At 34.6% G+C, this 15,695-nt stretch overlaps 1 protein-coding gene across 12 annotated transcripts in view; it reads left to right on the forward strand.

Annotated features, from left to right (window-relative positions):
* The window catches only part of VPS13B (vacuolar protein sorting 13 homolog B), a 1,326,809-nt gene that overhangs the window by 90,134 nt on the left and 1,220,980 nt on the right, over positions 1-15,695 (forward strand). For all 12 annotated transcript variants that reach the window (XM_074200569.1, XM_074200570.1, XM_074200573.1 and 9 more), the window contains exon 6: positions 19-193. In XM_074200569.1, the coding sequence (XP_074056670.1) occupies positions 19-193 (175 nt within the window). The remainder of the gene's footprint in view (positions 1-18; positions 194-15,695) is intronic.

Consider the following 15,695-nt stretch of genomic DNA (forward strand, 5'->3'; position numbering starts at 1 on the left):
CTTGTTCATTTTACTCAGATTCATACCCTAGTTGAGAGTTTGAAGCTTTCCATAACAGATCAACAACTCCCAATGTTTATTCGTATAATGCAACTAGGTGTTGCTCTTTACTATGGAGAAATAGGAAGTTTTAAAGATGGGGAAATAGAGGATCTCAGCTGCCATACAAAAGATATTTTAGGAAGCACACCAGGTAAGTTTATTCATTACAGAAAAAAAGTAAAGACAAGTTAATTCATGTTTTTTCAAATTTCTTTTGACAATGGGAACTTTCTAAAAACATAATTAAAGCTAATTTTTGTAATTCTGATTTATTGTGGAAGAATTTTCATTGATTGGTTATAATATAGATTTTTTCCTTTTAAAAAATTTAGTATTGTTAATAAAAATTGAATATTATTTGTGACCAAAAAGTACATTTTAAAGAAGTTAAGACAGCACAGTTGGAAGACTGTTAGAAAGTAGTAAACTGGTAATAATTTAGATTTTGATAGTCCACTTTGATCTAGCATCTGGTGACCAGAAGTCCTGAATTTTAAGACTTTTCAAGTTATTAAACATGTTGTCCCTGTGTCCTCAGGCATTTTTTGAAATAGAAAATAATCCCTGTTTAAGTGTAAGAATGGAAAGGAAGTGCCTACCTCCTTCCTCAAGGGCAATTTATATATAGATATATCCATATTTCTATATCTTTTAGTCTGGGCAATATTTGCCTGCCATCAATTGAGGATGCAAGCAGTATATAGTTAGCCTTTTTGCAGAGTTATAATCTTGCTCAACCAAGATAATATTTTAAAGAACATTTCATTTTCATGTGATTTGCTAAGTCTTCTGTTTTTATAGTTATCCCTTTTTCAGTATTTCAGAAAGAACTCTTGAGGAGAAACATTTTCAAGTCAGTAAGAAGCCTTTGTTAAACACTTTTCTATGTTCTAGGCACTGTACTTAGTTCTGGGGTATATACAAAGGCATAAAATAATCCATAAATCACTATGTATAATCAGGAGGGATACACGTTTCATTTGAGATAATCTCAGAAGGAAAGCCCTAATTAGGATTAAGGAGTACCAGGAAAGACTTCTTGAAGAAAGTGGAATTTGAACTGAGGTTTGAAGAAAGCCAGGAAAGCAAGGAGAAGAATATGAGAAGGGAGAGAGTTCCAGTTTCAGGAAGACAGTCAGTGAAAATATCTGGAGTCAAGAGAGGCAATGTTAAGTTCCAAGAACAGGAAGGAGGCTGGTGATATTAGACAACAGTTTAGTGGAGAGAATTAAGTATAAAAGGACTAGAAAGATAGGAATGGACCAGGTTATGAAAAACCAAGTAGAGCATTTTATATACAATCTTGGAGGCAATAGCTAGCCACTAGAGTTAAGCATAGGATTTTTATTTTACAAATGTGGACATACAAATGGAACTTATAATTTTAGCTCTGGTGGAAGGATTGTTGGAATTCTGTTTTTTTTGCCTTTTGTTTATAAGTAGAAATTAACCTTTTAGAAGATAAAAAAAATTAATTGACTATTTGTGATTAGGAAAATGATGTCCCAAATCAGAAGAGTTACTAAATACTCACTTTTATTCATCTCTTAAACTGTTACACATAAAATGAGTTCCATGGCTTTTTCATTGTTTATTTTTTCCCTGTCTGCAAAACTTACTTGTACTCTTTCCTCTTGTGATTCCATTGGTATGGTGTATGTTCATCTGTGACTGACAGCTTTGTAGTTTGACTTCCTTTGTTAGTTCTTCATGTACTTTAGAACTAAACAGGCTATCATCTGGCATTTATTGAGCACCTATGAAATAACCTGTTGCCTTCCTAGGGGCTGGGGATTATGTCACATAGCTAGCATTAATCAATGCTTATCAACCAGCAGGCTGAAACAGTTCTTGCTCTCCAAGTGTTTACATTCCATCAGGAGAAATGGCACATATACATAACTATATCTAGAATAAATAAATAGAATAAATTGAAATAAACAGAGAATTTAAATAGGGTATTCCAAAAGTCTTAATTCAGCTTTTTTAGGCTTCAGCAGCTATGACTAAATAGCTTGAGTAGGGTTTGGGAATATGAAAGCTTAAAACTTCATGATGACATTTGGAATATCTTTTATAAAGTAGATAGTGAAGGTGAGTATTGGCCTTTTGGGGGATTAATTATGTAGAAGTTGTGCTTCTTCTTAAAGGAAGTGAAGGATTCTATAACATGAAAGTGAGGAGGGAGTACATTGCCATTTTTGGAGTAAGGTCAATAAAAAGTCACAAAGAGGGAAGATTGAGTGCCTTGGGTGATTAGTTTGATAATGTATAATGAGTTTGGAAAAGTTTGACTGAGGATATCCTTATGAAAGGCAAAAACAAAGCAGAGAAGATTGTGTTTGAACCTATAGGTTGAACCTATAGGTTGAACCTATAGCAATAGGGAGCAATTAGAGTTTATTTTATAGGGGTCTGACTTGGTAAGATATGTGTTTAAGAGAAATCATTTTGGCATTTGTGTAAAGGACTAGAAACAGAGAGATCATTTGGAAGGCCATTACAGTAGACCATGGGATAGATGATGAAGGCCTGATCTAGAATGGTGGTACTGTGCATTCAGAGATGAGATCAGGTTTGAGAGATGTGTAGAAGTAGAAGGGGCAAAATGTACATGTTAAATAAGCCTGAGGGGCCAAGGATAACACTTATATAATGAACTTGAGAGGATTAAAAAATGGCGAAACTTTTGACAGAAATAGCTGTTTACCAAATTACAAGATTGATTTGTAAATGAAATTCTTGTATGGTGAAAGATAACCTGAGCAGTCTCAAATTTCAGTGACATAGCTTTTTTGTTTCAGCCCCTAATGCATAGGAAATACTAGCTTTAAGAGTTGAAAACCAAAGGGTGGCTAGGTGGCACAGTGAATAGAGCACCTGCCCTGGAGTCAGGAGTACCTGAGTTCAAATCCGGCCTCAGACACTTAATTACCTGAAAAAAAAAGAGTTGAAAACCATGACATCAGGGAGGTGATGTCATGACATGCACATGAATTGGATTTGAGTGAGGGACATGGTGTGCTAAGTCACCAACCTCACTTTCTTCTCCAGAGCCATCTGGATCCAGTAGCTAGATATGAATCAGGGCAACTGGAGATGATCTTGCATACAAGACAGTCAGGGTTAAGTGTCTTGCCCAAAGTCATACGGCTTGATGGTGAATGGTTTAGAGCACAGGCCTTGGAGTCAGGAGGATGGGAGTTTGAATCAGCTTTAGGAGTAGAGTTGGAGATTTCTGGTCAAAGATGGTGGAAAGAAGCCAGGCACTGTTGTAAGCCAGGAGGCTTTCTCTCAGAATAAGAATCAAGCTTCTTAACAGATTTTGGATAAACAGAACCCACAAAAAAACCAGAATGGAATATCTTTAAACAAGGTCTGTCATGGGGGAGAGTGAGATTGGGCTGGGGCAGAAAGCAGAGACCCTGCCCATAGACTTCAGGTTGAAGTGGAGGACTAACCTTGAGAAACTCAGCTGTATGAGAAATTCAACCTTTGTATTGTTCTGAGGTAAGAGGACTGGGAGAGCTCCAGTGTGGTTGCTCAGGACTTTCATTTGGCCAGAGGAGTCCCCAGCATTCCAATGAAAGGGTCTGGAGGTTCTCTAGCACAAACATAGAAACAGCCCAGGTGTTTGCACCTTTCCCAAAGATGTGAAAGATGGGCTTGCCCAGCACTAACTATCCAGAGTCATTCTCTGACTTTTCTAGACTGTGTTGGGTGGGGACAGGCCAGATCCAACCCCAGGCCTGGGAAATGGGTGGCTGACACCCCAAGCAGATAATTCAGAGAAAGCTTCTGGTATTCCTAACTGGTTGTTTCACTAAGTTACCCCATGGAGTTTCTAACTTCAGTAAGCAAGGGTTCTAGGGTTCTCAACACTGAAGGTTAGTGAACTGGCCCCTCTCCCAACAGAGGACCCTAGGGAAAGCTAACATCCCCAAATGAAGAAAGGTCATTGCAAAGCAGGGTCTATTGAATGCTGCATAAGGATACTAGCTCAGAAAAGGAGGACAGGAGGGGTGCCATATGTGAAGCTTCAGAAGAGAATATGAATTGATTTCCAACCCAGAAAGATTTCAGAGATCAAAGAGAAGTTTAAAAAGTTTAAAATTGGGAAAATTGGGAAAGAAAATGCAAGAGAAAATTAGCATTTTATAACAAAAATGATAAGAAAACAAATCCTTTAAAAATACAATTGGACAAATGCAAAAAGAAAATAATTCCTTCAAGAACAAAGTTGGGCAAATGGAAAAAAATCACAACTCCTTTAAAAATAGAAGTGACCAAAATGGAAAAGGAGATGCAAAAGCTAAATGGAGAAAATAACCACTTGAAAACTAAATTGGAACTAGTGAAAGCTAATGACTTCATGAGACACCAATAAAATACCTCATTGGTAAAATAACTGACCTGAAAAATAGATCCAAGAGAGACAATTTAAGAATCATAGGACAACCTGAAAAAAGCTGGACTCCATTCTTCAGAATATAGTTTAAGACAAGTACTCTTGATATCTTGGAACCAGAGGGCAAATTTGTCTTTGAAAGAATCCATCAATCACTTTTGAAAGGGATTCCCAAATGAAACAGCAAGGAATCTTGTGGCCAAACTGCAGAATTATCAGATCAAGAAGAAAATTCCTACAAGTGATTAGAAAGAAGCAATTCAAATACCAAGTAGCCACAGTCAGAATTGCATAGCCTGCATCAACACAAAAGGATTGAAGAACCTGGAATATGCTATTCGGGAAAGTAAGGAAGCTTGGATTACGACCAAGAGTCAATTTTCCAGCAAAACTGAGTCTTTTCTTTCAGGGAAACTTTCCTGATGAAAATACTAGAATTGAAGAGAAAATTTGATCTTCAAACAGGAGATTCATTCAAAAGATATATGAAAAGATAAACAGGGAAAAGAAAAAAAAAAGGCTATCCAATAAAATTAAACTGGTTACCTTTTTACCTGGGAGGAAGTTTTCATAATTCTTGAGAATTGTAGCTCTGTTGAGGGGAATATACTTAGGCTGAAGGTATGGATGTACATGTATGAATTTTTAAGACATTAAAAAAGGTGGGGGGAGTCAGAATGGGGTAAATTTATCACATGAAGAGATACAAAGGATCTTTTTCAATAGAGGGAAAACAGGAAGGAGGTGTGAACACCTGAATCTTGCTTTCATTGCATTTGGCTCAAAAAGGGATTATCACACACTCAGTTGAGTTTAGAAATTTATTAAGAAGGGAAAGGGAAGGAGGCATCAATAGAAGGGAAAGAAAGAAGAAGGGGAAAGAAAAGGGAGGGTATTGGATAGAAGGGGAGAACACACTGAGAGCAGCAGTATTCAGAAACAAAATGCTGAGGAGGAGGAGGAGGGACAAGGTGAAAGGAGAGGAAAAATACAAATGGATGGGAGATAGTACGGAAAGTAAAAAAGAGTTAGTAATTATAACTGTGAATGTAAAGGGATGAATTCTTCCATGAAACTCTGTCTGGAAGATAGCAGATAGCAGAGTGGATTAAAACCCCAAATCCTATGATATACTGCTTACAAGAAACATGTTTAAAGCAGAGAGATACACACAGAGGGAAGGTAAAAGAATGGAGCAGAATATATTATGCTTTAGCTGAAATGAAAAAAAAAACAGGAGTAACAGTCTGTATCTCAGACAAAGCAATTGCAAAAATAAATCTCATTAAAAGAGATAAGGAAGGAAGCTACATTTTTCTAAAAGGTACCATAGATAATGAAGTAATTTCAATACCAAAGTTGTGTGTATCAAGAATAGCATTCAGATTCTTAGAGGAGAAGCTAAATGAGTTACAGGAAGACATAGGGAGCAAAGCTATACTGGTGGGGGACCTCAGCCTTCCTATCTCAGAATTAGATAAATCTCACAAAATAAACAAGAAGGAAGTTAAGGTGAATAAAAATGGTAGAAAACTTAGATATTATAGACCTCAGGAGAAATTGAAGGGAGATAGAAAGGAAAATACCTTTTTCTCTGCAGTACATGGCACCCACACAAAAACCATGTATTAGGGCATCAAAATCTCATAATAAATTCAGAAAGGCAGAAATATTGAATGCATCCTTTTCAGATCATGCTGCATCTTATGCATTAGATCATGATTCAGATCATGTGCAATAAAGGGTCATGGAGAGATAGACCTAAAGCTAATTGGAAACTAAATAACCTAATTTTAAAGAATGGGTGGATCAAACAACAGATCATAGAAAGAACTAATAATTTCATCTAAGACAATGAAAATACGAGACAACATACCAAAAACTTATGGGAAACAGCTAAAGTACTTTTTTAGGGGAAATATTATGTCTCTAAATGCTTACTTGAATAAAATAGAGAAGATCAATGAACTGAACATGCATGCAACTAAAACAATTAGAGAGAGAACAAATTAAAAATCCCTAATTAAATACTAAATTAAAAATTCTGAAAAATTAAAGGTGAAATTAATGAAATCTAAAGCAAGAAAAATATTGAACTAATATATAAAATCAAGTTGGTTTTATGAAAAAATCAATAAAATATATAAACCTTTGATTAATTTGATTAAAAAAAGAAAAAACAAATTACTAGTATCAAAAATGAAAAAAGGTGAATTTGCCACCATTAGGAGGAAATTTAAGTAATAATTTGGAACTATTTTGCCCTACTGTATGCCAATAAATTTAACAATCTAAGTGATGAATATTTGCAAAAATATAAATTGCCCAAGTTAAAAGAAGAGGAAATCAAATATTTAAATAACTGCATCTCAGAAAAAGAAGTTGAGTAACACATCAACAAACCTAAGACAGAATCTATAGGGCCAGATGGATTCACAAGTGAATTCACCAAACAGTCAAGGAACAATTAGTTCCAATTCTATATAAACTATTTGAAAAAATTGGTGAAGATGGAACTCTGTCTAATTCCTTCTATGAAACCAATATGGTGCTGAATCAGGAAGGGTCAAAACAGAGAAAGAAAATTATAGACCAATTTCCCCTATTAAATATCAATGCAAAAATTTTAAATAAAATATTAGCATAGCAATTATAGCAAGTTATCTCTATGATAATATGATATGATCAAGTAGGATTTATACCAGGAATTCAGGGTTTGTTCAGTATTAGGAAACCTATCATCATAATTGACCATATCGATAAGAAATCTAATAGAAATCATATAATTATCTCAATTGATGCCAAAAAAGCTTGTGACAAAATACAGTATCCATTCCTATTAAAAACAGTAGAGAGCATAGGAATAAATGGAATGTTCCTTAAAATGATAAGCAATATCTAAAATCATCAACAAACATTTTTTGGAATGGGGATAAGCTGGAAGTATTCCCAGTAAGATCAGGGGTGAAACAAGGATGTCCATTATCACCACTATTATTCAATATTGTATTAAAAATTATAACTTTAGCAACAAGAGAAGAAAAAGAAATTGAAGGAATTAGAACTGGTTAATGAAGAAACAAAGCTCTCACTCTGCAGATCATATGGTATGCCAAGAAAATCCTAGAAAATCATCTTAAAAACTATTGTAAACAAATTTGGTAACTTTAGCAGAGTTATAGGATGTAAAATAAACCCACATAAATCTTCGCATTTCTTTATATCCTTAACAAGATATAGCAGCAAGAGATAGAAATACCATTTAAAATAACTGCAGACTACATGAAATACTTAGGAGTTTACCTACCAAAGCAGACTCAGAAACTACATGAAAACAACTATAAACACTTTTCACACGCAAAAAATCAGATCTAAATAACTGGGCAAATGTCAGTTGCTCATAGACTGAACTAATATAATGAAAATGACAGTTCTACCTAAATTAAATTACTTATTCGGTGCCATACCAATCAGACATTCAAAAAATTATTTTATTGTGCTAGAAAAAATAGTTACTAATTCATGTGGAGGAAGAAATTGAATGCAAAGGAAGACAGCCTAACCATATCAGATCCAAAATTATATTATAAAGCTTCAGTCATCAAAACTGTTTGGTACTGGATAAGAAATAGGATGGTGAATCAGTGGAATAGATGAGATGCAAAAGAAACAGCAGTAAGTGACTATAGTAATCTACTGTTTGATAAATCCAAAGATTCCAGCTTTTGGGATAAGAACTCACTTTTTGATAAAAACTGCTGGGAAATGGAAGATATTATGGCAGAAAGTAGGCATAGACCAACATCTCATATCCTATACCAAGATAAAGTCGACATGGGTACAGGCTTTAGATATAAAAGGTAATATAAGCCAATTTGGAGAACAAGGAATAATTTACCTGTCCTACCTATGGAAAGGAGCAGTTTATTACCAGAGAGATATCCAAACAAACTGGATAATTTTGATTAAATTAAATTAAAAAGGTTTTGCACAAGCAAACTACTGCAACCAAGATTTAAAGAAATGTAGGAAATTGGGAAAATTTTTACAACTAGTATTTCTTTTTTTTAAAATTTTATTTATTTAAGGCAATGGGTTTAAGAATGACTTGCCCAAGGTCACACAGCTAGGCAGTTATTAGAAGTCTGAGGCCAGGTTTGAACTTGGATCCTCCTGACTCCAGGGCCAGTGCTTTATCCACTGTGACACCTAGCTGCCCATATAACTAGATAGAATTGAGTTATATTTCTAAAAAAGTCATTCTCCAATTCATAGATAGTCAAAGGTTATGGAAAGACAATTCTCAAAGAAATCAAAGCTATCTATAATCATATGAAAAATTGTTCTAAACCATTATTGATTAGAGGAATAATTTAAGCATCTCTGAGATAGCTAACACCTTTCAGATTGACCCATATGACTAGAAAGGTAAATAAATGATCAGTGACCAAGGGGATGTGGGAAATCTGGGACACTGATGCATTGTTGGTGGAGTTGTGAAATGATCCAACTTTTCTGGAGAGCAATTTGGGATTATGCCCAAAGGACATTAAAAATGTGTATCCTTTTGATCAGCAATTCTACTACTGGGTAATTTTCCTGAAGAGTTCATGAAAAAGATAAAAATCAGACATATACAAAAATATTCATAGCAGCTCTGTTTGTAGTGGCAAAGAATTGTAAATTGAGGGAATGCCCATCATTTGGACAATGGCTGAACAAATTGTGGTTTATGTATGTGATGGAACACTATTATTCTACAAGAAATCATGAGGGATGGGATTTCAGAAACGCTTGGAAAGACTTGCATGAATTAAAGTGCAGTGAAATGAGCATAACCAGAATATTATACACACTAATAGAGACATGGGATGATGATCAATCATTATAAACTTGTTCATTTCAGTGGTACAATAATGAAAGACAATTTTAATATGTGGAAAATACCATCTATATCCAGAGAAGGAACTATAGAGTTTAAGTGAAGGCCAAAGCTTATTTTCAGTTTTGAAAAGTTGTTTTATATATTGTCATTTTTTTCCTCACTAATGTTTTCTTTCTTCTGTTTGGATTTGATTCTTCTCTTACAACATCATCTATATGGATCTGTTATTTAGCATGATTATAAATGAAGAGCCTATTTCAGATTGCTTTCTGTCAGTAGGGAGGGGAGAGATGGGGAGGAAGGGAGAAAAATGTAAAACTCAAAATCTTTTTTTAATAATGATTTTATTACAAAACGTAAAAGCAATAAAAATTGTGCATAATAGATTTTCAGTTTCATGTACAATCATCTTTTTTGTTCTGGTATGCTCCAGAAATGCTTGTTTTAGCCCATTAATTAAAAATAAAATAAATTTTTTAAAGAAGAGAGTATATGGAATCATTGTGATCTTAAAAAGTTCATTACCTAAAGAGAGCTCAGTTCTATCAAAAAATAGTCTTTTGACAGGTTAGTATATGAAGTCATTTCACTTTTAGAAGGACCTACCAGAGACTACTCATTTTTCACATATCCTTTGTGAATCCATAGTAGAGAAGGACTTTTTGCCTTTCTTTTATCCAGTGACTGTTCAAGTTAACTCAGCACACTCTGGTTAGTACTCAACTTTTTTTTTTAATTTTTAAAGATTTTATTTGAGTTTTGAGTTTTACAATTATTCTCCCAATCTTCCCCCCCACCCCACTCCCGAGGAAAGCAATCTGTCAGTCTTTACTTTGTTTCCATGTTGTACATTGATCCAAATTGAGTGCGATGAGAGAGAAATCACATCATTAAGGAAGAATCAAAAAGTATAACAGATAACAAGATCAGACAATAAGATAGCTGTCTTTTTTTTTCTAAATTAAAGGGGATAGTCCTTGAAATTTGTTCAAACTCCAGGGCTCTTTATGTGGATAAAGATAGTATTCTCCATTGCAGCCCAAAATTGTCCCTGGTTGTTGCACTGATGGAAGGAGCAAGTCCATCAAGGTTGAAGATCACTCCCATGTCACTGATAAGGGTGTACAGTGTTTTTCTGGTTCTGCTCTTCTCACTCAGAATCAGTTCATGCAAATCCCTCTAGGCCCTGAATCCTGTCCCTCCTTGTCTAACAGAACAATAGTGTTCCATGACATACATATACCACAGTTTGCTAAGCCATTCCCCAATAGAAGGACATTTACTTGATTTCCAATTCTTTGCCACCACAAACAGGGCTGCTATTAATAATTTTGTACAAGTGATGTTTTTATCCTTTTTCATCACCTCTTCAGGGTATAGACCCAGTAGTGGTATTGGTGGGTCAAAGGGTATGCACATTTTTGTTGCCCTTTGGGCATAATTCCAAATTTCTCTCCAGAAAGGTTGGATGAGTTCACAGCTCCACCAACAATGCAATAGTGTCCCCAATTTCCCACAACTCTTCCAACAATGATCATTATCCTTTCTGGTCATATTGGCCAGTCTGAGAGGTGTGAGGTAGTACCTCAGAGAAGCTTTTATTTGCATTTCTCTAATAATTAATGATTTAGAGCAATTTTTCATATGGCTATGGATTGTTTTTATCTCCTCATCTGTAAATTGCCTTTGCAATTGGGGAATGGCTTTTTCTTTAATATGACTCAGTTCTCTGTATATTTTAGAAATGAGTCCTTTGTCAGAATCATTAGTTGTAAAGATTGTTTCCCAATTCACTACATTTCTTTTGATCTTGTTTACAGTTTTTTTTGTCTGTGTAAAAGCTTTTTAATTTAATGTAATCCAAATCATCTAGTTTGTTTTTGGTGATGTTCTCCATCTCTTCCATAGTCATAAACTGCTCCCCTTTCCATAGATCTGACAGGTAAACTAGTCCTTGATCTTCTAATTTGCTTATAGCATTGTTTTTTTATGTCTAAATGCTGTAACTATTTGGATCTTATCTTGGTAAAGGGTGTTGGGTGTTGGTCTAATCCAAGTTTCTTCCATACTAACTTCCAATTTTCCCAGCAGTTTTTTTCAAAGAGAGAGTTTATATCCCAATAACCGGACTCTTTGGGTTTATCAAACAGCAGATTACTATAATTGTCTCCTTCCTTTGCACCTAGTCTATACCACTGGTCCACCACTCTATTTCTTAGCCAATACCAAACAGATTTTTTTTTTTTTGCAAGGCAATGGGGTTGTCGCTTGCTCAAGCCCACACAGCTTGGTAATTATTAAGTGTCTGAGGCCATATTTGAACTCAGGTACTCCTGACTCCAGGGCCAGTACTCTATTCATTGTGCTACCTAGCCACCCCCTTCCAAACCATTTTGATGACTGATCCTTTATAATGTAATTTTAGATCAGGTAGGGCTAAACCCCCTTGTTTTGCACTTTTTTTCATTAAATTCCTGGAAATTCTTGACTTTTTATTTCTCCTTATGAATTTACTTACAATTTTTTCTATGTCATTAAAGTAATTTTTTGGAATTTTGATTGGTAGGGCACTAAACAGGTAGTTGAGTTTTGGTAGAATTGTCATTTTTATTAAGTTATCTCTCCCTATCCATGAGCAGTTGATATTTGCCCAGTTATTTAAATCTGATTTAATTTGTGTGACAAGTGTTTTATAATTGTTTTCAAAAAGTTTCTGAGTCTGTCCTGGCAAATAGACTCCCAGGTATTTTATATTGTCTGAGGTTACTTTGAATGGGATTTCTCTTTCTATCTCTTCCTGCTGTATCTTGCTAGATGTGTATAGAAAAGTTGAGGATTTATGAGGGGTTTTTTTTAATAACCTGCAACTTTGCTAAAATTGCTGATTGTTTTCAGTAGTTTTTTGGATGATTTCTTGGGATTCTCTATGTATACCATCATGTCATTCTCAAAGAGTGAGAGTTTTGTCTCTTGCTTCCCAATTCTAATTCCTTCAATTTCTTTTTCTTCTCTAATTGCAAAGCTAACATTTCTAATACGATATTGAATAGTACTGGTGATTATGGGCATCCTTGTTTCACCCCTGATCTTATTGGGAATGCCTCTAGCCTCTCCCCATTGAATATAATGCTTGTTGATGGTTTCAGATAGATACTGCTGATTATTCTAAGGAACAGCCCGTTTATTCCTACACTCTCTAGTGTTTTTAGTAGGGATGGATTCTGTATTTTGTCAAAAGCTTTTTCAGCATCAATTGATATGATCATATAATTTCTGATGTTGTTGATATAATTGAATATACTAACGGTTTTCCTAATATTGAACCAACCCTGCATTCCTGGGATAAATCCTACTTGATCATAATATATTATCCCAGCGATAACTTGTTCTAATTGTTTTGCTAAGATTTTAAGATTTTTGCATTTATATTCATTAGGGAGATAGGTCTATAATTTTCTTTCTCTGTTTTAAGTCTTCCTGGTTTAGGTATCAGCACCATATTGGTTTCATAGAAAGAGAGGCAGAGTTCCATCTTTCCCTATTTTTCCAAAGAAAAACTCAAAATCTTAAAAAAACTACCATAGCATGTAGTTGGAAAAACAAATTAAACATTTTTTAAAAAGAGGAAAATTGAAAGGTATTTAGATTTTTATAATTATACATTTTTATAGTTGCTCAGTATTTGGTATTATACATTTTTCTGGAAAGTAATATTGATAACTAGCATTTTGATTACAAATATGATCTCATTTAATTTTCACAACCACCTTGGGAGGTAGGTACAAGTTGCCCTGATCACAGACACCAGATTTAACTCTGCTATTCTTGGGTGTAGATGTAGATCTCTACCATTGCACCTTGTTATCTCAGTAGTAAAACATAACTCTATTTTTGTTGTCTTAAGTCTTTTCTCTGCCTTGAAATAAGTAGTACTTCCTGAAAGTTTCAGAACTGCCACATAAAATAGTCTTATATTATCTATGTTCACCTAAGTAAATTAAAGCTTTATATTTGTCAATTTTGCTTAATTTGTATTTCCCCTAAATGAATTTCTATGTCTAATTTTCTGAAAACCCAAGGTTACTATCGTTTAGGAGCTAAAGATGAAGGAAAAAATTGTGCTGTTTAGAGTTTGTAATATTTAACTATATAATATTAATAAAACACAGGCAGCTAGTTGGCAGCTAGTAAGGTAGAGGTTTGGCCTTGGAGTCTGGAGGACAGGAGTTCCAACCTTGTCGTAGGCACTCAATTAGCTATGTGACCTTGGGCAAATCACTTAACCCTTATTGTCTCACATCCTGGATCATCTCCAGTTGTCCTGATTCATATCTGAACCCAGCTGACTCTGGAGGACAAAGTGAAGCTGGTGACTTAGCACAGCACCCCCCAACTCAAATCCTGTTCACGTTTGTCATGACACCACCTCCCTGATGTCTTAATCTTCTTTAAGAATGAAGCATCATCATCACTAATAAAAGAGAAACTAAATATAATTTTGGATTTATAAACCACTTTAAACTGGTTTCTGATTTCTTTCTACTTCATAATAAAAAGCATTAGTTGTGGTAGAAGTTATGTAACATTTTATAACAAAGTCTAGGGATGGAGAATGATTCAGATCTTTTCTTAATGTTTTCCACATTTCGTGCTTAATTTTAGTTTCAATTTAAAAACAAATGAAACGTGTTGGCGGGTATGACTTTTGACAGATATGTTATCTATTAATTGTTTGCAAAAGTTCTTGTATTCATAGTAAAAATAAAGAGTAATGTCTGCAAAGGACAGTTAACCTTGTTCATTAATGAAAGTGCTCAATCTCATCATTTTACATATTTTTAAAATGTTGCCAATGAAACAAATGACATCATCTTGATTTTTTAATTGTGTTCTTAATATAGGGATATCTAAATATCTTTCTACCTATTTCCATTCAAATATCTTCCTGTCTATTCCTGACTATCTTGCAGCTTCAAAGTTAATATTCTAACATCATGCTGAAATTTCAACTGGAGATAACCTTTACTATGCATCATATGTCCTAGGCATTTTCTACACAGTCTTGAAATGGGGACACTGTCGAAACAGTTTGTTGGTTATTACAATGATGATATTCTTCTGAAGGCTGACATAATAATAGTTCGCATTTGAGGCAGCTAGGTGGTATAGTGGATAATATTGTATTTGGACTTTAGAAAATGTTACTGTGAGGGCAGCTAGGTGGCACAGTAGATAGAGCACCAGCCCTGGAGTCAGGAATTCCTGAGTTCAAATCTGGCCTCAGACACTTAACAATTACCTAGCTGTGTGGCCTTGGACAAGCCACTTAACCCCATTGCCTTGCAAAAAAAAAAAAAGAAAGAAAATGTGAATGTTTCTGTTTAAAGCATGTTTTGTAATTGTGTTCATGTAATTCCTGAGTATTCTATATTATCTATAGGTATTTTAAATGGCATTTCTTTTCCTATCTCTTCCTGCTCAATTTTGTTGGTAATATACAGAAAATGCTAATTTGATTTTATATCCTGCAACTTTGCTGAAGTTGTTAATCATTTCAATTCTTTCTTTTAGTTGACTCTAATTTTCTTTTTTTCAAAATTTATTTATTTTGTATTTTATAATTTTTCCCCTAATCTCATTTCCCAACCCAAACACCTCACAGAAGACAGACAGTCTGTTAGTCTTTACATTGGTATACATTGAGCTAAGTTGAATGTGATGAGACAGATAGCCTTAAGGGGAAAAAATAAAGTATAAGAGATAGTAAAATTACATAAGTTTTTTTTTTTTTTAAATTAAAGGTAATAGTCTTTGGTCTTTGTTCAAACTCCACAATTCTTTCTCTGGATACAAATGGTATTCTCCATCGCAGATACCCCAATAATGTGCCTGATTGTTACACTGATGGAATAAGGAAGTCCATTAACATTATACCCATGCTGCTGTTAGGGTACACAGTGTTCTTTTAGTTCTGCTTATCTCACTCAGCATCAGTTTCTGCAAATCCTTCCAGTCTTTCCTGAATTCCTATCCCTCCTGGTTTCTAATAGAACAATAGTGTACCATAATGTACTTATACTAAAATTTCTTCTACCCAATTGATGGACATTCACTCAATTTCCAATTCTTTGACACCACAAACAGGGCTTCTCTGAATATTTTTTTAAAAATGATGCTTTTACCCTTTTTCATAATCTCTTCAGGGTATAGACCCAGTAGTGGTATTGCTGGATCAAAGGGTATGCACATTTTTGTTGCCCTTTGGGCATAATTCCAAATCACTCTCCATAAAGGAGATGAGTTCACAGCTCCACCTACAATGTATTGGTGTCTCAGATTTGCTATATCTCTTCCAACATT

The sequence above is a fragment of the Macrotis lagotis genome, chromosome X (assembly GCF_037893015.1).
Source record: "Macrotis lagotis isolate mMagLag1 chromosome X, bilby.v1.9.chrom.fasta, whole genome shotgun sequence".
Lineage (NCBI taxonomy): Eukaryota > Metazoa > Chordata > Mammalia > Peramelemorphia > Peramelidae > Macrotis > Macrotis lagotis.